We start from the raw sequence: 24,614 nt of genomic DNA, 5'->3' as shown, positions 1-24,614 counted from the left end.
ACTATGCACATCGCTTATGTTAGGTAGCACAGCGTTGTACTAGCGTAGAGTTTAAAAACGTGGTTGCTTATTTTATATCGATTTTGAATTCATGCGGCCCGCGGCCGCTACGAAATTGGAAAAGTGGCCCGCGACCCGTTTTGAGTGGGCGACTCCTGCATTATAGCATTCGCCCGAAGGGTGCAACAGATCTACAATTATCGTGATTAACCTTCACGGCCACGAACTTTTTGGCTTACAACACACGGTCCTACAAAATAATGGAGCGTGAAATTGCCCATCATAATGCCAGAGCACCAGAACCCCCTCAAAATCCCCAAGAATGTGAAATTTTCCTTGGTACGTACAGTGACATTGATAGCACAGACAAACATTAAGCTGGTGACAGATAAGTTTGCCTTACTCATTGTTGACTAACACTTAGACAATCGCCGCGCAGTGAACCAATGAGCTATAGACTTCACAACAGTGTTGGAATCAACTCACAATACCTGCGAGTCGAGAATCATATCGAGTCATTGCACATTTTGACTCGAGTCAAGTCGCGTCAATCCATTTTCAAAGATGACTCGAGTCAGTCAAGTCACTCGTTTTTTGGAGGTGTCTCGAGTCAAGTCAAGTCAAGTCACGAGTCAAGTCACGATTCAAGTCAAATTGAATTTTCGAAGTATCAGTGATGATTCGGGCAAGTTTTTGTTGCACTAAAATCGCGAGAAAGTTGCACTTAATTTTAACAAAAGTTGCAGTAAAAAGTTGCATTTATGATTTTTGTTAAATTATTAGGGTATGAGATACTCGAAAGGTTCCATTGTAGAACCTAGCTCCTGCAGAGCCGTCAAATTTGTTACTTTCGCATTTCACGGACGGTCTGGCGATACCGTCAAAAATACATTTTTCCCGGTACACAGCAAAAAGATGACGCACTGCGGAAATAACTTTCCCCCAAAAAGCCAAGCAGCATATAGTGATAATCCACCCCACCCCTCCCCCTAAAACAAGTCCAGTATACCACACCCAAAAACCCCTAGGCCTGCAAACTTGACCCAAGGCATTGCAGAAAAACTCAATCTTGGCGATTTTAACAATATCAATACCCTGAAAAGTTGTCCCATTGAAAATCCAATTTTCGGCGGTCTCGCCTGGGCGTTCGTGAAGTGGGAATTAGGGATGGTGTGAACCTCTGAAAGGTTCAGGTTCGTGTGAACGTGAACCTTTTTGAAAGGTTCTGTGTGAACGCGAACGTGAACCTCATGACGTCACGTGACGTCATATTGCTAATTCCAATCCTGCATTTCAGTGAAGTGATAGCCTATATTATTGTACAATGTACATGATAGCCTACCTAGCGACGACTCGGGCCACATATGACACGATGCTGCAGTACATATTGTCGTCGTTTTAAATGTCGCCAAATGTATCAACTGGGGCAATCAAATGATATAATAATCCCATAAAATCAATATATTCCGTCGCCTTGCCAACAATTTCGACGACGACTTGCAAGGGAATATAAGCTTACGCCTTAACGGTCTAGGCCAGATTGGACAATGTATTCGGCGTCTGAGTATTGCTACGTTGATAATGAGCAGAGTGTAAAACGTGTTTCTATACTTGCTACTATAATATTACCCCATTAACAAGTTAGACAGCAGTAGCTAACACCCCAATCGCACGGATTTGGTTTTTATGATACAATAAACATATGAAGTCAAGATTGACCCCGTACGCCTGCTAGATTTTTTACGTCAGGCAACGATATCAATTTCATTGATTGATTGAATAAGCATCATTCGCTGACTACATGTAGTGTATTTCGCTCTTGATTATGTGTGATTGTGGGTCCATATTACAGCAGAGAGTCACTAAATATTCACAAACGGAAACTGGATATTTCGAGCAAACATTTGTAACAAAGCAAGTCAATTTTTGAGATTGTCAAAGTGCATGCTCGTTTGGTGTTGATTTTTATGCTGCCAGCGCCATGCATAGAGTGGCCCGCAGTTGAAATGCAATTAATTTCATACAAAGGTGTTATAATGAAGTGAAAATTGTAATATATGAAAAAGGTTCACAGTGCAGAACCTACCAAGGTTCGTTTGTGAACGTGAACCTCTAAATTTCTGAGGTTCACACGCAGAACGCGAACGTGAACCTCACGTTCACACCATCCCTAGAAACTATCTCAAATTCAAACGACAGAATCAATAAAGCGATCTACTAACGTATTGTTTGGGCATGTTGGTGCTTGGCAGGGGTAGTTGAACTTTTTGCTTTCATGCCATTCTGTCATAGATAACAGTGAGATGCAGCTGACCCATCATAGCTCTTTGTTATGTATATCCAAGAGAATAGAGCCAAAGTAGAAATGGTTTATAGCATGTTTTTTAAATCACCTATTTACATTTTTACGCAATATTCATAATAGTTGCAGTAAAAATTATCATGGAAAATAGAGAAAAAGTTGCACTATAAAATTCCTCCAAACAGCTTAAACACCATAGTACATAGATTCTGAGTAGCTAGGAAGCTGCCGGAAGCTTTAAAAAAAGTTGCAAAAGTTGCAAAAACTTGCCCTAGTGATATGCAAATTCATTACATTTTGCTAACTGGGTCAAGGACAGATTAATTGCCCATTTATCTTGAATCAAATAAATAACGATTGTAAAATTAAATAATCATGCAAAAAGGTGTTGTATCGCTCACGCACATGAAGAACTGCCAATAAAATGCGTGAGTAACTGTATAGCTACATGCTACAGTCTGTTATTATCAGCCGATATAGAGAATCATATACGAAGCCTCGAGAAATTGAATAAATTGATGTGGCACAATATTGATGTGGCACCTATCTACACATTCGTGAGAATATAAACCCATAAACTATACATTCGTTCGATTTAAATAATACACGAGTGTTGGTAAAGGTGAGCAGTGAGCACTAAGCAATTTAAGCACTGAGCCGTCTAAGAAACAATGATACGTTTCCATTAGAATAATCTATTGCTACCACGACAACGTAAGTTGTGATCGTTTCGTTTGCGGTCAATTTATCTGTGATGTAACAACGGAGGATCAGTGAAACGTACAATCAGTGAATGACTGGTTGCTCTCACTAGTTACGCCGGTGTATCGCGAACAACCCGAACATATACATAAAGATAGAGTGATTTAATCGAAACCGTTTACTTAATGACTTGAAATTGACTCGTGAATTTTGCTTCGAGTCAACCGACGGTGTAGTAGGAATCGTGTAGTTGCGACGGTCAACAGAACATAGCTGTTAGGTATCTTCCATCCGCACCTGACATCCCATTAATTGTGGATATGTATGGTAGCTTCTCATAGTAGCCTGCGACTGCGAGTGCTAATGTGATAAGAAGCAAGTCGCCAACTGTATTGGCTACCGTTTATAGATTACATATTTGTGAATCTGACTCTAAAGAGGCCGGTGCCGCGCCAACCACGATCCTCGCCGCCTGTCATAGCCGAGGACATAAAGAAAATGCATGCATATATGTAGATTTAAAATAAGTAAAATATTGTTTTGATGATAACGCATGTTCACGCGCCATAAACACGACTGAGATTTTGTAAGCTGGTCAATGTGGTCATCCTCAATAACCAATTTGTGAAAAGTCGGTTGGTCCGTTTCTAACAATAGGATGGAGATTCGCTGATTATACTTTTGCTTTATCCTCGAGACAAACAATGTTGCCAGCATCATAACCTTGTTACCTTTCTGAATAGATTTACAGGAATGGTGTAGTCGGAGATCGAGAGTGATCGGAGCTGGAGTCGCAATCGGCTACTAGAGTCACTCATTGAATTAAGTTTACCTGCACTCATTGACATTGCGCATAACGGATATATATTCTATATCAGGTCTAGCATGCGACTCTTTGACTCGTTCCATGCAGATTTTATGCAGTTCTTCAAACCAATTCGTGGTTCCTGTTTTTTCTTCAAATCTCAACTGTGAATATCTTATTACATGCAATATCAGTGTTGAATGTCAGTATTAAACGTCGAGAAGCAGTGTCTCTAACCACTCAGCCGTGATCCAAACGAGAGTATACGCATTTGCAGTAAAGAATGATACCGATCGCCTACCTACCTACATTGATAATTTGGATTGAGAACTTTACCATAACTACTGACCATAAGTTTCGTCAACACCGTTAACAAATCTTAATGCAGGTACTTGGTGCGACCGCGGTCTCATGGTGTTATTTAAAACCCGGCCCGGTTGTCAAGAAGATTGCACACCCCTGCAATTAACCCACCAACAGATGCTCTGAAACCTCCTCTATAAAACAGTAGCAAAGTAACAATTTCAAAAGTTTTGGAAAATGTCTACCGTCGACATATCAAACGATATAAATATATTTGATAAGAGGCCATACGTAAACGATGACCAAATTGTAGAGCACCAAACTGTTTAAAAGTAGCCAACTACTCAAAGTCAAGTTATACGTGAAAGCTAACAAAATTTGTTAAATTTCGACAGCACATGGTAGCCACATCTGGCACTATAATAGCTGACAGCAAATAGCGAAGTTGCAATTCATTCAATAGATACGCAGCAGCCAAATCATACCAGCGCTTTGTAACTGGACTTCGCGTTACAGAAATTTTAATAGAGAAGGCTGGAAACCAATGGTATTCAACGCTGCTGTATTTTGTTGCAGTGAAATACATTAATTCCGACTCGCTTGATCACTGAGCGGCCCTTTCGCACATATAATGCAAATCAGCGTTTCCATTAACATCAATGCCGCTTCGCGTATTTCCGATTGCCATTTGGATGTGGTCTTGCACATTTGTTCCTGGTTGGGTGAGAGTCCATACGTTGGGCTCCACCGTAACGCCGTCCGACCAAACCCATTTCCCACTTGTTCGATCAGCACCAATGTAGAATCTTATAGGTTCGACATTGGCTTGTATCAACGCCTCCATTACGTCGCTGTAAGATACGGAAAGTTAGACGCCAATACTCGGAAGGATTACGGTTACGTAATTACGGACGAACTTCCCAATGCAGCGAGAGGCGCCATTATGCTTTACCAAAACGGTATGCATAGTTCTGAACTCCTGATTATCCAAAATAAATCATTTTGTTACGATTCGCGATGCGTGTAGACCAGTGGTCTTAAACACATGGCCCATTTTGTGCGGTCCGCGACGGCATTCTGAACTTTAAAGTATTCGACAATATTTAATCGCCGCATATCTTTTTTTTATTTGAGAACCTATAATTCGCTTTAAAACTACTACGAAAGTCTAAAACTACTCATCAAACTTCCATAATACATCACTTTCTTCAAAAGTTACCACGCAGTGGAAGATCAACTATTACCTCACATAGCCTGTTTATGATGGTAAAACATGACCAGTTGATGATTCGTGACTGAAAATTGTGATTTGGACTTGGACTCCGACTTAGACTTTTGCAGAATTACTCGAACTCGGACGCAATGGGTGACAAAATAAAAATGACTGGAGTTGAGTCGCGTGAAGCGTTACAATCATATAAGGACATATTGTGACTCGGAACGTCGTGACTTGGTACAACCACGGACGCAATAAACTATCAAACTGTTATGGGGAATAATCAAACGGTCGTAGCTTGCATTGTGTATTTAGATATCGAAGCAGGTTGTTATGGCAACCATTGGCATTATGTTGCTCTCTTGATGTAAAGTTAGATACATCCTGTGTCATCTTGCGTCTCTATATATCCATGATATTATCGTCTATTAAATTTGGCGAGTAAAGCAGTACGCCCATCAGCTGTCACACCATTGGATTCATCGGCGATTGGACATTTCTATTGCCGTGGCACATTAGTTATTATACTCAAGTTGTTATGGATCTGTTCCAATATTCGAAGGTAAATCTAACGCTAATTTAATTTGACATTGATAGTGACATGATCAAGACTAGTTATCAGGAGTGTGCCTGAAACCTAGATTAGGCTGTGCTGCTCCATGCTCTGATATCCGATCAATCTTTGTAAAATTCTAAAATATTCTACCTATAATTGTGGCACGTCAAATGTCGGCTAGCTGTAAAATTATAACGCGACAGCTTCACGACGTCGTGATGCAATTGTACTCTCGCAATGGTGTCTATAACTAAATATTTTGACAAATTACGCCAAGTACAACAACAATTTTATTCAAATATTTAAAAATGTGATTGTTTTCGTGCCAGAATTCACTATAGTAAATCACATTTTAACGATGTGTCTGGAATGCAGGTCTGGAAGTTCCCGTCAAATAAGGCCTATACTTGGAAATACATTGAATACCCCTATTGTTGGTGCTGCGGCTCGCGGTGCCATCAAAAAGTAAGATATTGGCACTCGAGCACATCTGAGTTTGAGACCCCTGGTGTAGACTGTTGATCACAAGATCTCGTTCAAGTAGGCCTATACCAGCTGTAGCTTGACGCATACTTTTAGTAGCGATCTAAAGTGGCTGTACTTTCGAAATTATACAGGGTGCATATTCCCCGCCAACGCAAAATGACTAATGCCACTATACAAGACGGCGCAATCTGCGAAGACATATATCCAGTTTTCGTGATACAGGATCTAATTCACTCAGTCGTTATGGCAATTTCACTCAAAACATGATAGAAAGAGACTATGAAGAAATTCCAAAATCCATAAAGTAAGTCGTTATTCTTAAAAACTGGTAAATTGAGAAAGTAAAAGACATTACTATACTAGGGCAAGTATGCAAAACCTACTCGATTACCCCGAAAACGTGGATATACTTCGTTACTAACTAATAATATGTTTCGGTTACTTTGCACCCAATCGAGTGGTTTGATTTCGAACTCACTGCATTCCCCTCGTTTCATATCGAGCGCGTCATATTCGGAATTATCGAGCTTACAATAGGACGTCTAAGTCCCTTATTCCCGCCGAAGCCAAACGTCCTCCAGTGGCTTCACAAGCATCCTTCCCTTCATCGTAAGTGAAAGTGCCCGAGCCGCTGACCACGTAATCGTAGCAGTTGAATGCCCGGTACCAACCGTTTGAGAGAAATCCAACTGAAGAAAATATCAAATATAATATCAACGCAGGATCTTGACGTTGCAGTGATCCTGATGAAATGGATTAATATTCGAAGACTTCCAAATATGTACTCCGAGCATGATGATATGCATTGCATGTTTGGGCTTTGAATGACATTTCACCGTTTTAACGACAAATACGTCGGCTACATATTCCATGTCGATGTTCCGACCGACTCGCGGGTGAAAAGATGATGTGGTTTAATATAGACGTGGCTAAATTGTAAACAAATACGAACGAATTCGTTGAACAACAAGTTAAATAGACTTCAGCGTGGAGCCGTACCAGCATCAGTATCAGTTTATTTAAAATCAATACACCGCGAGATTGCGATACAATGCAGCGATAAGAGGGTGTCGAAACGCCGTGGACTATAGTCTTTGAAATCATACACCCACCTGGGACGCGCTATGATAGCTTGAGCAGTAAAAGTGTTGGTGCTTTGCGGTTTCCGTAAAATCAATAAAATAAAATGCGGCGAGCCGCTCCATTCAGTCTGTGTTAATTCTGTGTTTCGACATTTTGTTTCGTTTTGCTACTAACTTTAACGCGACATTGTGAACGAGACTGGACATTTGCTAGGATGTGACCGACATGATCCTATTCCTTTCAGACGATTCAGTGGTCCATATTAGGCATACAAAACTGACATTGTCGATGTGGCGTAGCAACGACTTTGCCAGTGCTGTGCTGCACGTTTACAAGGCGAAGCTCCTCCAAAATAATATATGTTTCCCACTTTAAAGTAGGGCCTATATTCCTAAGCTGTGGTTCCTTACCGGATTTCGCCACTACTCCAAGTCTTGCCCGAAGTAGCAACGTCTTCATAATAATGATAAAAGAAATTCGAGTCTCCCATGCGTATTCCGAGATGCAGAACAATACAAATTTTTCATAACTCAAAGTTGAGGAGCGGGTAAATATACAGCTATCAGTTTAATGTGTGCCCTATGATCGTTATGCTTATGGTCGCATGCACAATTATCGAAATCTTTGTTAGTTGGTTGGCTTGATGATTGGTTTGATAGAGGTGAAGTAGCATCTTGTTGTCTCATACTATAGGCTCGTCTGTATGGCCGCGACGGCCTCCGGAAATCAATATTTCGGAAACTATACCTGGTACCAAACGGTATCAAGGACCGACCGACTCGGAATATTTTGGATGTTCCTGTGTACTCAGCAATACTGCAATCGTTACTGGGATATAATTACGAATGTATTGCAGATGGTTGGGTGATAATTCTCTCATATTATAATAAAACAGAATGCTTATTGTTAGGAATCCCTGAGCTAAGTTATACAAGGGAAAAGGTTCGTTCTTATTCGATAAATCTTTCCCCGTAGTTTCATAGGCAACTCTACGTATCTTTGCAGTTACGATGCACGCTGGTGTACCTTACACCATTCGCTACCTAGTCAGCTTACGTTGTGTGTTGCAATTCCGTGATTGCGTTGTTGTTACACCAGAGCAGAGGGCGGACCTGGTTTCCGTTCCTAGACATACGGACGAGCAGGTTGACCATGGCCCATAGCTGCATCCTGAAACTGTAATTTCTCTTTTAATGGTTAGTATTTTGGCTTTTTCAAGATATGCAGGACGAAGGTCGATTAATTAAAGCAGTGGTCCTCACCAGGACCGAAACAGCACTGCGTCAGCCCCCGCCCAAAACGTTGGTCTTGGGCCACCATAGGGTAATAAACCAAACCTACGGGGGCTTCGCTCCCCAGACTCCCCTTTATGCTAGTATGACTACCATGCCGCTACTTATCGGCGATATTTGTTGTACTGTTCAACGAGCCAGCTTATATCGCCTAAACGCGTGAAGTGCGAAAACAATGTACAATTCATCATTGAATCGATCAGTATGATCGGGAGTTGCATATGTATTGCTATCAATTTTTTATCCTCTCTGTGCTCACGTAAACAGATTTACGGGTAGAGCTGACTGAGGTGTCTTGGAAATGTAGGGCCCGTATATATTAATTAAACTAATTCGGGCGGACACGTTGGTATTGTTTGTTTGTTTTGTGGTATTCATGGTGTTTGTCGACTACTATGGTCATTTACACCAAGCCGATATTCTTCATTTTTATGGCGTAACTGCCGAATTAAAGCACGGCCCACTTCTAGGCTTTTTGTAAGACACCGCTTACGCGGATGATGACTTCGTTAGCGGAGGAGATAGCGTTGTGGTGAGCGTCGGCGCCATCCAAGCAGGCAACCTGCGTTCGTTTGCCGTCGTCGGAGGTTATTCTGGGCTCCTCGTCCCCCGTGTCGTTGTTCTTACGGTGACAAAAAGGCCCAGGAAAAAGACCCGATAAGGAAAGAAAAAGAGCAAGAAATAGCTTCTAAAAAGGACCGACGAAAAAAGAATAACATCGAAGAAGACTGTGACATCGGACACTAGGTCGGAGTGGATGCCAGTTAAAGAGAATCTATCTTGGTTGGTCGTTCGGCATCCCCCTATCTGTTCATTATATCGCATTGTGTGTCTGGTATATTGCATTGTACACTGTATATGTGTGTGTGTCTTGGGCAGATGAAAATATAATCTGACGATTGATTGATTGATTGTTTGATACATGATGTTATTTCGTGACCTCCTGTCTGCTATGTCAAAAGATACTGAAATCGTCCAAACGTAATAAACTAAAAGACGCACACGATTTCAAATTGGTATTTCTTCACTGGCAAATAATTTTTCTCTGCGTGATGGCATTAGTCTTGTGGGGTTCAGATTGCCAGGACAGGAACATTCGGCGCCAGCCCTTTAGGAGCCCATGGACAATTAAACCCTTAAATTTGTATATATATTGAAGTCTTGGTGAGTAGTGGCGCAGTAATGGCCGACGTCAAAATTCCCATATCAATAAATCATGCGTATTTGTTTTTTGGGAAAGGCTACCCAATATAATCAAGATATTTGTCAACATTAAATCGCGTAAATTGCATAAATTTTCAAAAAAATACTCTATAATTTATGTTAATTCACGAAATAATTTTGGGCCCCCCTTCGAGCTCGGGGGGTTTGGGGTGCGGCAAATACGGTCCTGGTCCTCAACCGGGGTGACGCGGCACTCTGGTGTGCCGTTAAAAAATGTGATAAATGATTCAGGTCGACATAAAATTAAGAGCATCCTAATTCTTAGTAGCATTCGGGAAGTTAATGACTGAAATCTGGTTCAGGTTATCACCAGTAACGATGCCATCATATCAACGTGTACTCAAAGGTGGTGTGGGCAATGAAAAAAGTCTTCGCTCGCGATTAAAAGACTTTGATTGATTTGTCATTGTCGACCCGTCTGCACCACTGATAGCACGCCAAAGTTGGTATATTGCTCTGCTTCGATATTGACACTATAACAGTGAATTCATGATCTCCACCCTAAGAGGGGTGTCACGATTTTCCACGATACATCGTGATAATATTTCAACGTTGATATCAAAGTCAATGCTTGGAGTAGTAATTTGGTTATAGCAGTAGAGCAGGGGTGGCCAATTTTTTCGGCCAACGGGCCACATGACATTTACGAACTATTGCGCGGGCCACTTGAATGTTGGATGTCCTGTTTTAGTCAATTTGTGTGTGCGTCTCACGAAAGAATTTTTTTAGTGTAGTCTGCTACATTTGAACAACTACAATATCTTTTGACTATATAGCACAGGGGTGGGCAATTATTTTTCTCCGCGGGCCAAATGAGAAACAGAAAATATGTTGACGGGCCGAGTCAAAAACTTTACCTGTCTTCTTCAGCGTCATATTTTATTTCTGCATTGAAATCAGTGAATTACACTGTTAATAAATGCTGCTCAGTGAATGTGTTGGTATTAAGCAATGAGAAAGTGATGGTTAATTACCAAAAATTAATATTTAGTTGCCGTCAAATTTCGAAACAATGTTATAAATGATGCATTTTGAACTCTTTTTAAACCCCCATCCGCGTTTTTCTATAAAGATATCGAAATGTATTTGGGATACTACAAAGCTTACTGTCTTGGTCGCTGCCTTCCGAGCAGTGTGCAGCTTGGGCGAAATTATAATCATTAATTACGTGCCCTAAATTTCTCAGACACCACCATCTCAGCTCTACCCATAAATCTGCCACGTGAGCTGAGATAGGATCAAAATTGAATAGTAATATATGCAATTGCCAATTATATTGACGAATTTCAGTCATGAATTTGAAGTTTTTTTCTGACCCTGGGTTCTGATTCTAGCTACAACCCACTCGAACATGGTGCATAAGCGGACGGCTACGGTGGCAGATCCAGATGTTGGGCAAAGAATTGCGAAATAACGATTGGTTCCGTTACAAGTATGCGGCCGTATGAGAATAAGAAAAGTGAACATAAAATTATGCCATGATAATAATATTTTTCGCCCTTGAACGATGAATATGTGCATGTGCACTGCAGTGCATGCTTATTGCCTACAACTAGGGTTGCATTGAAAAGAAATTGTTGTTTAAAACATTTTGGTTAAACATGTTTTAAACAGTGTTTTCAACAAAGATCTTTAAAAAAATGTGTTTTTTTTAAGTTGTAAAATTATGCCATAATTGTGTAATACTTTCCAAAAAACATATTATATGAGCCTACGGGTAAGTACCACCCGATAAAGCCGACGTATACGATATGGAATGGATGGAATAGTCGGTTCAACAGCTATAGTACGTAGATATTTCGTCAAAGGAGCTTTATTTACCTATATATTCAATTTTCAATGTCAATCCACCATGACGTCACAATTGAATATTCGTGGCGTCATGTTTTTGAATAAAAATAAATAAAAATAAAAACATGTTTTAAATAAGGGCTTTATTTTAAACATAGTTGTTTTAAATTTTTTTTTGTTTTAAATGCAGCTCTACCTACAACCCACTAAATACAGATTTTGCGAGCTGCCGTTTCGAGCAAAATAATAGCTCGTCTCAGATTGATATCAGCATTTTTAATGCTTCGATATGTAGATCGTAATGTTTCATTGACGAGTACAAAAGTTCAAATCGTTGTTGGGAGTCCGTACATATAGGCCTAATCCCCGTCAAGCAAACAACGTTCAAACTGCGTTAAACTAAGCATAACCAAATATCAATACAATAAACGTTACTATTTGAAACTAGGCATAGTCGTGATTATTATCCTACTGCGAGGTAAAGGTGTCTGGAGTGTATTGATAACCTGATATACGGCGTGTCGGTGATTCCAACAATCACACTGCTACATGTACATTAGGGCTCTTCAAAAATGAGCACAACTATAATGAATAACTATAATGAATAACTATAATGAGCACAACTATAATAAATAAACAAAGAATCGGTCACCGTAAATACTATTTTATTCAAATCAAAATTTTTCGACGGCAATAACTCCGCTTCCACTGGTTGGAATTGAGCCAAATATGGTGAGGATCGTTTCTATAGACAGCCTAACACTTTCGTGGGGTGAACAGAAAATTTTCAAATTTTTTATTATTTATTTTTATATAATAAATAGAAACTTTCTTCTCCTGTAGCAAAGCGGTCACTGGCTGGAATTGAACCAAATTTTGTGTGTAGTCTTAAATTAGGTAACCTAACAATTTTATCAAGTAGCCAGTACGATTTGAGAAAAAAAGTCATTTTTGAAGAGCCCTAATGTACATTGCATAATTGTCCATCGAGTATCTATTTACTACGTGTGGATTCATTGCGCAATGAGCAAAGCTAATATTGTGACGTAATAATGAGCAGTTGCATTTGAAAACCCGTCATTCCTGTTATCAATAACCTGGTATAATATCACACTTATCCTTATTGTTCATGAATGTTTAATTTATGTCAAAGTCGTTGTAAAAATTAAAAGTAATCGTTCTTTCACAAAGAAATCGACTAGCACCCTTGAAGCGTGCTGGAATCGATGTGTGGAATAAATTGCCCCCGCGACTGAAAAGTATGAGTTTTCCGTCATTCAAGGCGGAGTTCCTTGACTTACTTCTCAGTAAGTACTAATCGCCATCGGATGTATTCCCCATGTACTATTGCATCAAGGCATCCACTGTGTACTTCGTTGTTGCTTTTCTATTTTCGTTTTTTTTTACACACCACCATAACTAGTAAGCATGAGTGTATGTATCTATCTATTCTATATACTTGTTTCTAATCTCCTAGGTTCCGGCTTGACATGAAGATCGTAAGGATCATATCGCCGGCACCCGTCTATACCGTTATAGAGCCAGTTATACACTATTATTACAGTGTATGTGTTGCTGTTATTACTGTGTGTTTTTTTGTTTTGTTATGAGTATTCTGTTTATTCCGGTTGACGAAGAAATAAATCTCTCTCTCTCTCTCTCTCTCTCTCTCTTCGTGATATTATCGAATATGATTACGATTACTTGGAAATGCTGTAATCATTGTAATCCATTACGATTACCCCATGTCTACTAAGGATATGTACTATCAGAAAGGCAACCTTAAATGAAGTTTCAAATATTGCATTTGAGATGTGAGTAAATTTAGGGTAGATTTTGGTTTTTGAAACATTTACTAGTCCGCGAGGTCATAAAAGTTGAGAACCACAAGTCTGATCAAATGCGTAAAATCACTGACGGATCAACGGAACAAAACCATCAAAGTCATTTTTTGCAGTGTCCACACACGACCTGTGAGTACGCGCAGGTGATATTGAGGCTTGGCCGAAAACGATAACCATTTTCAAGAACCGGTACACTGAGACGAAATATGGCATCATCATCTTCAGGTCGGCGAATTGTAGTCAAGGGTGATTTTGAAAAAAAAAATCAGTAAACAAAGCATGAGTGCCGATGTTTGCAGCGATTTTATAAGACGATGTTAGGACAACTTTGGTGAAGATGCACATCATTATAGTTAGAACAAGTCAAATAATGACAGAGGCCGCTTCTTTAAAGTATAGGTAGTGTAGATTCCATCACACACGCATATACAAAACAAAGGCAGATAAAATCTGGCAACCCAAAAGCAATCTGACTCACCCGTAGTTGGTGGTGACGTAGAAGCCTTAGTCGTAGTCGTAGTCGTTTCTGTCAACACTGCAAAACATGAAAATGAATATACATAAATCAATCAGTTACGGAATTTGGAATTCATGGCGGGGTCCAGATGTGATCGACAATGGTATGGGTATTTATATTCAAACAGCATTTGAAAATTGGTAACTTTTGTATTGATTCACTGTACATCTTGAGAAATGAACATGTGCCACAACTTCCCTCTCAACAAAGACATTTACCTTGGTTAGCCCACATATTCCGATTTGTTCCTACCTGAAGTTGTCGTGATTCGTGAATTTAGAACTGAGTCACGAATATCAAATATATTATCCTACCCGTTTGCCTTCATTAAAATGTCTGTAACAAACTTGATCAGTGGATTCATTCTCTAATCACCGATATTCTATATCTGCTATATTTTGGATTTGAAATAAAATAGTATTTGCGATGGCAAATTCTTTAATTATTTAATATAGATAGATCTTTCCGCCGTAAATACTATGATTAGAAATCCTAAATTTTGAACATCAATAACTTCGATTCTATTGGTTGAAATTGTGCCAAATTTGTTGTGCGTTGTTTGTTTAGACAACCCAACATGGGATAGCCAGCAGAATTTGGAAGAATTTATGCATATATTTTTGTTGAATAAATCCAAAACTTTTTTCTTGTGGTTGGAATTGAGCCAAAATTGTTATACAGCGTTTTTATAGGCAACCTAGCAACTTTACTAAGTAACCAGTAAAATTTGAAAAGAAAAAGTTATTTCTGAACAGCCCTAGTTTACAACCGAAGGGGGGACTTGGAGAACGAGTGGTAGATGGAGTTGTTGATATCGCGAAACATCGCAATTTCATGACTGTAATTCCCAACAGATGTTTAGAATAAGATCAAACATCCTTTCACTGTAATAGATGAGCTTGACGCTGCTCCGCCAGTAAGTCTGTTATTTGAAGAGTTTTGTAATGCATAGATCATGGACAACCGAGAGTCTCTCACGAATCATGCTCAACACTTGCATGAAAAACAACCTTGCTCACAAGCAGGGCTTTGGAGCAACCGTAAATTTAAACTGCTCCAGCTCCGGCTCCGGAGCTTTCTTCTATCATACATTGGCTCCGGCTCCAGCTCCGGAGCCGCATTATTACCATTGCTCCGGCTCCGGCTCTGAAATTTTCGAATGGGCCTGTCTACATCAGAGGTTGCCAACCCGCGGGCCAAATGTGACCCGCGAGAGGGTTTTGCTTGGCCCGCAAGGTAATTTCCTATTATATTATCGAAAATGAATTGCTCAGATTGTGAACAACTTGCCAACCAAAAATTACATGTCTGGCTGCGACACTTGGGATGTTGATGACTGAAATATCAGTTCCGACGCATTGACAGATCCAGGGTCTAATCACATTTTCAGTAAATCGTCGTACATTGCAATAAACTAATTTAGTAGTGAAATCTTTCTTCACGCTTCGCGTGTTTAATTGTCACACGATTTCTTGCTTGGTAGCCTACCCCCTACTGAAAATGAAAAAATGACTAATTTACCCGAATGAGTCTAACTGTATTCGCAATTACGGGAGAAAGTCTTTTCGAGTTTGCGCTCGCATAAAGATCGTCGACGGTGAAATGTATAGGCACAAAATGATTGTCGCATATTATCGGAGACCTTCGATATCGATGTGGCCAGACGCCGAATAGTCGTGTCCTTGCAAACTGAGCCTAGCGGGCGGTATACAGTAGATCCGCAATATACTTAAGTAATAATATTATTGACCTAGTTTATTTATAAACTTTGAAAATTTTACCCGCTTGGCGCGGCTAGTGGACCGCGCACTCGTTCGTCAATTGCATGTGCCCCTTTAGCCGAAAAGGTTGGCCATTCCTGGTCTATATAGATTACTAATCTACCCATAGGTTAGTTATCTATAGTAATCTAGAGTCTGTCAGCCGCCAGTGACATCTGATGTAGCAACGAAGACATAGGTGCCGCCGTGCCGGCTTGTGAATTCATGAATACTTGTCAATAGTTGATAACATGATAGTTGCACTAGAACGCACTTTACTCTATATGCCATTGCTGTGCACAGCATTAAAATTCAGGCCTGCTGTTCAATTATGATACATCAGCAGATGTGGCTGTTGCGTATATAATAGCATCTTATGAAATACGTCGGAGCCGGAGCTACTCCTCAAATAACGGTCTCCAGCTCCGGCTCCGGCTGAATTTTATGTAGAGCTCCGGCTCCAGCTCCGTTGAAAATGCACGGCTTTGGGGCTCCGGCTCCGGGCTCCGGCTCCGGCTCCAAAGCCCTGCTCACAAGTCACAACTGTGAGTGTAAGTGTAGAGGATGAGCAAAAGGCTCTCCACACGTTTTTCGACAGTGATGAATGCGACTTTGCAGTACTATACCTGTCCCATAAGCTATAGATTTCTCATCATTGTACATGAGCAAAACACTTAAGATTCGAAAAACGGTTAAGCAAGTAGCCTTCAGAATAAGCAGATGATACTAGTTCTAATAGAACTAGTCCGAGATCTTCAGTAGGCTATAGTAACGCTCATGACCGCGATTGTAGAGAAACAGATATTCGCTATGGATAATGTAGATGAGGAGAGTAACGGCAATGTAAAAGTACAGCGGTATTATGACTTAATAAACGATGCATTTCATGAGTTGAAACATTCTCGATTGTCAGGTAATTTCGAAAGTCGCTGTTGCAGATAGCCTAATTAATTATCACAGTGCCAGAAAAATGACTTTGCTCGCATAACCTCGAAAATTCTCTTGCATAACCCTGAGGGTACGCTTGCTCTGGTTTGAGAAACCCTGTAATCAATATTGTAATTTCGTACTTGACAATGCATAATATAGCAGGTGAGATCTTCCTCGACTGCGCGTATTTCGTTGACGGAGCGGCCAATAGTAAGGCGGATAAAAATATACAGGCCTTGGTTGATAGTTTGGATACGGCGGTTGTCGTGGAACGGCTTGATAAGTCGGTAGCTGCGGGCGGTCGACAGCTATTAGTTGCTGTAAAATTGTAATGCCAGTTAGATATGAAAGTCAAAATGAGAGCGTGATTATTGATTCGTAATTTCAGAGTAAGCACTGACAATTGCCCTTCTGCGTAGATTTAGCTACATGGCCAAGGCTAACGTTTTCTACGTTTGAAAGTTTAAAACATAAACTTAGTGAGCATCAGTTGAAGCAGGTTCCTAAAGTGATTGTGGACGTGGTATTTTGATAGCGACATGAAGTCAACAGGAATTGTAAATGTAGCTATAAATTTACTTTCGGTTCATACAAAAGTATACGTACTTCGAACCATGGAATGCAGGACATTTAGAAAAAAACGGAAAATATGCAACGCATTTACCTTCGCTGATGGCGTTCGATCATTCGATATCAGATTCCCGGCTGCAGAACCAGCACAATCTATATGGATAATGAGCAGAACAAGTGTTATCACTTGGGCAAGTTTTTGCAACTTTTGCAACTTTTTTTGCAGCTTCTTAAATACTCAAAATATAGTATGATGTTTTAAGCTGTTTGTAGGAATTATATATTGCAATTTGTTGCAACTATTTTCTATTTTGCACACAACTTTTTACTACAACTTTAATCAAGTATTGCGCAAAATCTAAAGGAGTGATTTAAAAAACATACTATAAAACAATTTCTGGTGCGGTTCTTTTCTATTTGATTTGGATAACAAAGAGCTATGTTATGGACCGGTACATTAGCTGTATCTAAATGTCATCTATGACACAACAGTTGGCTTGCAATGTCGGAATCCAACAGCCCCAGCCAAGCACGACAGTGCCCGTACTAAATTAGAAGTGGAATTATCGCTTGGCTTTTGGCCAAGCCCGCACAAACGGAGACAGGTTGTGTCAATTTTGTCGATGTCAAGTTTTTATTGAGATAGCTTAGCTATAGTTAAACTGAAAACTTGCCACAGTTATCACATAAGAAAACGCACCGTCGTGTTGGTAATTGAGGACTCAATTTACACTGTAGTTCCCGGCATGAATTTATATCGGTAGCCACACACTGCGAATGTATAGTCGAAATCGAGCCTTTCGCAGGTATTTCTTGAAGTTCTCAAAATTTGACGCATTGGAAATGATTGACATGTTTTTTACCCCGTCGGTGGATCCGTGCGTATGTCAAGCAAGTGGGCCTACCGTCGAGATACAGGGTTGTAATACATGTACACTATTTGCTGACTTGTATGATTGTTTGTGATTTCTCCAGTGAAACGTCTGTATACGTATACTGTCGCATATGGTATGCTCAATTAAAATTAACGAATTGTTATGCAGTGAATGATGTCGATATCGTTAAGTTGGAGTGGCTTTCGCCAGTGGCTACTCTACAGCTTGTGTCATTCTTTGTTGTCTGCAGGGTGCTGTTCTATTCCACCACGTAAATGCGATTTCATAATGCCAAAGTGCATATTGATGAAGATATTCATAGGTAGAAGCAGGCAATTCGTTGTAGAAACGCAATTGGATCATAACACTAGTCTGCAATTTTAAGTCCGCATCAAAAAGTACTCAACTGTATACCATAAAAATTATGCCATTCCGTAACGTACTTTGGAGAAAGCATCGTAGCCTACAGAACGAAATATTGTGCCGGACCTTACTGTACCAATCCCCTTCCTACGATTTGGAACCCTAATCGGCAGAGCTGAACACCATTGGATAAAGGCCCTCTTGACAGATTTGATTCGAGCTCGAGTGTTCGAGTAATATTCAATATCACATCATATGCATGCATTTGCATGCTAATTTCAAATATGTACCTTCCATTCGATGCCAATGAAATTAATGCACGTTACCTTCGCGAAGTAGATGTTTTCTTATTTGTTAAACAAAACTACAGGATAATGCTAGTTACTAGAGCGATGTTTTTGACATAAAAAGAGTAGGATTTTGACCTAATAAATCAAAATTTGACATTTTTTGACATTAAAAACCTAATTCTGACCTGATTTTGACCTTATGTATTCTATGTAAATTAGGTGTTTCCCAAAATAATGTTGGAATTGCACTACTGATCTTCATTTCTGGTTTGAACTGTCTATCTTCCGAAGTAGTTTGGCCTGAAAAAACTTTTTGACGAAAAAACTGACAAATTTTTACATGTAAAATCTTTATTTTACCGAAATCTGAACCTATGAAGAATTCCAGCAGTAACATCACGCATCATGGTGGAAATAATTAATAATTGTTGTAGTACAACGAAAGATGCTTTCCTACATTCTCGAGTAGAAAGTATCACTCGACTCAAATCATTAAAATCAATACTGGACTCGGAGTCGAGAACGCAATAGGCCTCCCGCGAATAAGGTAAGGGGTGACCAGACATGGGGTGATTACTTTATGAATGTAATCGATTGCGATTACGATTACTTCGGAATCACGCGATTACGATTACGATTACAGCAAAATCAGGAAGTAGTCGATTACGATTACGATTACATTGGAAAAGTAATCATGATTACTCACGATTACATTTGTTTTGCTTCTTAGGACTATAATCTTAAATGATATATTGGAAGACAATACAAGGATTGCGATGAAAAGGCTTAATGAGATATCAACTCTCGTCATACATCATGCGTCATTTGCTTATTACGTCATAATATAGGCCTACCAATTGCCCAACTTTATAGTGGATGATTTATCGCATCCAACGATTTGCATTATTGCAATGGTCTTTACCTGCCGCACCCCAAATTCCTTAATAGGGTGGGGAGCGTGCTCGAAGGGGACTCAAAAGTATTTCGTAAACCAACATAAATTATAGAGTATTTTCGAGAATTTAAATAATTCTTGAAAATGTTCTTCGAGCTTGCGATTCAAATGTCTCTAGTACAGGGGTCACCAACGCGGACCAAATTAGTCGCCCGCGGTCGCTGTAGCAGTGGTGGCTTTTGGGGTGGACGAGGTGGGCGTTCGCCCGGGGCTCCCCTGGTCGAAGGGCCCCCCTACTTGGATTATGCGCTTTTTTCAAGGATAATAACGAATAAACATGAAAATCCGTGTGCCAAGCAAGAACAGGATTCCGTACAGATGTGTCAATCATCATCAAATCTCTGCAGTTGTTAGAAAACTACCATATCTCGATAATCATCACGTCTCTGCATGCGGTAGAATTACTTAGTTTTAATGTAGTCTATCCTTGCACACTAGAAAAAATAGACATGGCCGAATCCAGCACCTGGCCAAACCTTGCCGTGGTGAATGATAGATAATAATAACAGATGCGAAAGGGGGGTCTGGGGGGCGAAGCCCCCCATGAGTTACGGATAGATACTTATAGGGCCCCCCCGGTAAGTCTCGCCCAGCCCCCCCCCCCCCCCCGTTCGTAGGGCCACCACTGCGATGTAGCAAATAACCAAATGAGAGATTTGAAAGTTGAAGCTGGTTTCATATGAGCAGCAGTTGGACATGGGTCGGCCGACCCCAAGGAACATACGAACGCAGTCGCTCGGGGCATTGCTTTTCTTCGCCCACGCGGCGGCTCAACTAGAATCTATAGTTTATATTTCCGAGTCTCGACGCAGAGATTGGCGCTTCGGCGCGCACTGCAGCAATGCAACTGAGCCCGCAGGAGCTGGTGTGAGTCCCGGCGAGTGAGCGTTTTTTGTTCTTGTTAAGGGGCGGAAACCCGACCCAGTGCTCTGATGATTGTCTTACTCTAAGTGAAGAAATCTAACTGAACACGGATAAATGGCGGGAGTAAGTGGTAACCCGTCGGTCGTCGCAATAATCAGTACACACTACACAAGAAGTAGCTTTTTGTTTCCATACGGTTGGTGACCCCTGCTCCAGTAGATAGCTGGGTTTGAAATTCATACCTCTTCCACTCAAGAACAAACATGCATAGGCTATTTTATGGGACAGGCATTTCGGAGCCGGTCATTACCGCGCCACGACCCCACAACACACCAAAAGACATGAAGTTTCGGCCAACACGCAACTCCACGGGATGCGATACTAAAGAAATACCTAGGCCGAAACTGTTATGTTCGTGCATTTACGTTCGGTGTCGTAGAACTATTTCTTTCTATAGGATTAGTAATTTCAGCCAATCATTATTTCCTCGTGTGTCATGCTTGTATTTATACCCTGTGTTCTGTTGTCTCGTGGTCTTTTCATTTAACTGAACTCTGGATCGTGTCGCCTGTACTAAAGTTATTCTGCTGATAATATACTGATTCTGTATTGCAACCTCGTCGCATTGAGTTATTGTTCAAACAAGATCAAGAACATAACAATTGGTGTCAGAAGTGGGATTCGAACCCACGCCTCCATTAATCGCGACATTGAAAATCTCGTGAAGAGTTGCGACGCTTGCCGCAAAGTAATGAAAGCGCCTGATCGTCAGTATCGCGAATGGCCTAAAACGTCTGAAAGCTTTGAACGAATTCACTTGGATTTCTCAGGTCCAATAAACAATAAAATGTTTCTTGTCATCGTCGATGCGCATTCGAAATATCCTTTCGTTAAAGTAATGAATGTCGGTTCTACCACAACCTTGTGTGTGGTCAACGCTTTGAGGGAAGTCTTCTCTATCGAAGGCTTGCCCATAACTATTGTCACGGATGGCGGGCCGCAATTCACATCGAATGAATTCGATGCGTTTTGCTCTAATTTGGCAATTAGCCATATCGTATCACCGTCTTTTCACCCTGCCTCGAACGGGGAAGCGGAGCGTTTCGTCCAGACTTTAAAAGCTGGATTAATAAAAAATTGCGACGGGGGAAAAGATCTCAACTTTGCGCTCCAAACACTTCTCGCCACGTACCGATGTGCACCGCACCCGGGCATAGACTGGAAAACGCCTGCCGAGATTTTACATGGTCGACAGCCGCGCAATTTGTTAAGTTTGTGCTCGCCCTTTGACAAATCGAAACCCGTTACGCCTAGACAATCAGTCACTCATTTCGAGATTGGTTCCTCGGTTTACGCTCGCAGTTACCGAAGCGGACCAAAGTGGGTTGCTGGCGTGGTAACGGAAATACTGGGGCGTGTTGTGTACATCATAAAAACAGATCATGGGTATTGGAGGAGGCACAAAAACCAACTCCAACCACGCTTGATTTCCACTGGTCATGATACAGCCACACAGGAAGTTGCTCAGCCTCAACAGTCCCAAGCTGAGCAACCATTGGTCAGGAATAGGGCACAACGTCCTGCAGCTAGTCCTGCTCGATCGTCGGGCAGACGTTATCCTCTTAGAAATAGGAAACCCACCGATTTCTATAGACCGTAAATGTGGGCAACCCTCTAACTTACAAGGGAAGACTGTTATGTTCGTGCATTTACGTTCGGTGTCGTAGAACTATTTCTTTCTATAGGATTGGTAATTTCAGCCAATCATTATTTCCTCGTGTGTCATGCTTGTATTTATACCCTGTGTTCTGTTGTCTCGTGGTCTTTTCATTTAACTGAACTCTGGATCGTGTCGCCTGTACTAAAGTTATTCTGCTGATAATATACTGATTCTGTATTGCAACCTCGTCGCATTGAGTTATTGTTCAAACAAGATCAAGAACATAACAGAAACTTCAGTTTTGAAAATTGACCAACGGTTGGACAGGGGGACGAATTGCAGTTTTGGCTGAATTGCTGATTCTAGCTACAACCCACGCTAACATCTCAGGCTATATAAGCGGTAAGCTAAGTAACGAACTGTGAAATAACGATTGACGCCTGTTTCAAGTAGTTATATGAGAATAAGATATAGTGAACATAAAAATTCTGCCTTCAACTTTATACATATACTGCGAGCTGCTGTTACGAGAAACGGCTAAGCACGGCTCGTTTATGATATATATCAGCAGCTGTTTATTTGTAATGCTTCGTTGTGGAAACTGCAATCTTTTATTCGACGAGTACAAAATTCCTAATCTTCGTCAGGTGCACGTGCGTACGTAGGCCAAGCAGCAACGGTAAACTGCGTTTAACTAAGCACAACCAAACATCAACACATAAGTTACTATTTGAAACTATTGGCAGAGTGGTGATCATAATATCCTGCTGCGAGGTAGGGATTTCTGTAGTGTATTGATAACCTGATATACACCACGGGAGGTGTTCTTACAATCACACTACAATGTCAATCGCATGTCTATGTTTACTATATGTGGATAGTTCTTACGCAATGACGAGCGGAGCTAATACTTCTGACGTAATAATGAGTCAGTGGCGTTTGAAAACAGACGTTTGTGCTATCGCTAACGTGGTATATTATCTCATTCTTGTTCACGAATATTCAGTTTCTGTCATAGTCCTTGTACAAACAAAAAGTAATCGTTCTTTCACAAAAAATCGATTAGATATGGGAAGTAGTCGATTACGATTACGATTACTTCGGATTTTTTTCGAATGTAATCGATTGCGATTACGATTACTTCAAAATGCTGTAATCGTCGTAATCGATTACGATTACTAATCGCGATTACCCCATATCTGGGGGTGACCATGGTATTCGTCAACTTTATCAAACTTACCTACACCAGACTGTAATCCAATGATCAGTAGCGGTACGAACAGTGAACTGTAACTCTTCATGCTCATTTCCATTCAAATCACGGCAGCCGATCCAATGGTTATTAATTTTCAAAATATAGCGTAAATACTAATACAGATGTTTGCCTCTCTTCCCAAGACCTTTTAACGATGGTTTCTGTGGCGATATAAGGCCATCGGTAGTCATTGCCTAATATCACCTTGCATCGTAAAAAGGATATATAAATGGTTCTAAGGAGATTGTTACCTACAGTTCCTACACTCTACTATTTACCAGGGATGGTGCGAGCGCTGAAAGGTTGCGAACCTTTTTAAACGGTTTTATGTGTACGCGAATGGGGCCCTATGACGTCATATTGCTAATTCTAACCTGCCATCTCATCCGCGTAAGCCAGGGGTCGGGAGCCTTTTTCATTAAAAGGGCCATATTGACCCTAAATTTTCAAGTGTAATTCCCGAAGAGCCATACATCGATTTCAACTATTACGTCACAATCCAAGATACGGGACGTCACTGATGCACGATATGATCTAAGTTAACTATACATGGAGTTCCTCATGTGCGCCATATTTTCTGAGTAAACACTGATGTGATGTTACAACGGACCACTAATCAAACCGGATGCGTAACATTTCAGCATCCGACACAGTGAGAAACGACTGTTGAGCGTGTGACACTTTAGCCTAGCTAAGGGGTTTGGGAACCTTTTCCAAGCTAGCCCTACATATTTTTAACTTTCTTTCCGTTACAGCCATAATAATTATATATTTTAAAACTTGAGGCAATTAAGATGTGCATTTTAAAGCAAAACCAACAATCGCAGACAACAGTAAACGTGCGAATTAACTGCATATTCTTCAGTAACACAGCTTTGCAGGGAATCAGTGCAGCATCAGCGAGAGTAGCCACTATAGCTATACCTTAGTTGCTCTACTGGTAGTGACGCGCTATTCAATTAGTTTCTCCA

General features: G+C 40.6%; 1 protein-coding gene across 1 annotated transcript; it reads right to left on the bottom strand.

Moving 5' to 3' along the window:
- Nucleotides 1-4,105: 4,105 nt before the first annotated feature.
- On the bottom strand, nucleotides 4,106-24,372 carry LOC145457515 (uncharacterized). The gene is made up of 7 exons (XM_080335738.1): nucleotides 23,629-24,372; nucleotides 17,476-17,534; nucleotides 16,952-17,129; nucleotides 14,083-14,139; nucleotides 8,510-8,629; nucleotides 6,903-7,059; nucleotides 4,106-4,963 (listed from the first exon to the last, which is right to left on the bottom strand). Exons 1-7 carry the CDS (start codon nucleotides 23,699-23,701, stop codon nucleotides 4,717-4,719), a joined length of 891 nt encoding a protein of 296 aa, XP_080191864.1. The 5' UTR covers nucleotides 23,702-24,372; the 3' UTR covers nucleotides 4,106-4,716.
- Nucleotides 24,373-24,614: the final 242 nt, after the last annotated feature.

Source organism: Botryllus schlosseri, chromosome 15 (assembly GCF_051294905.1).
Source record: "Botryllus schlosseri isolate E-star chromosome 15, Bs_hap1, whole genome shotgun sequence".
Taxonomy (NCBI): Eukaryota; Metazoa; Chordata; class Ascidiacea; order Stolidobranchia; family Styelidae; genus Botryllus; species Botryllus schlosseri.
The sequence above is the reverse complement of the archived record's forward strand: the minus strand, read 5'-3'. Positions and strand labels throughout refer to the sequence as shown.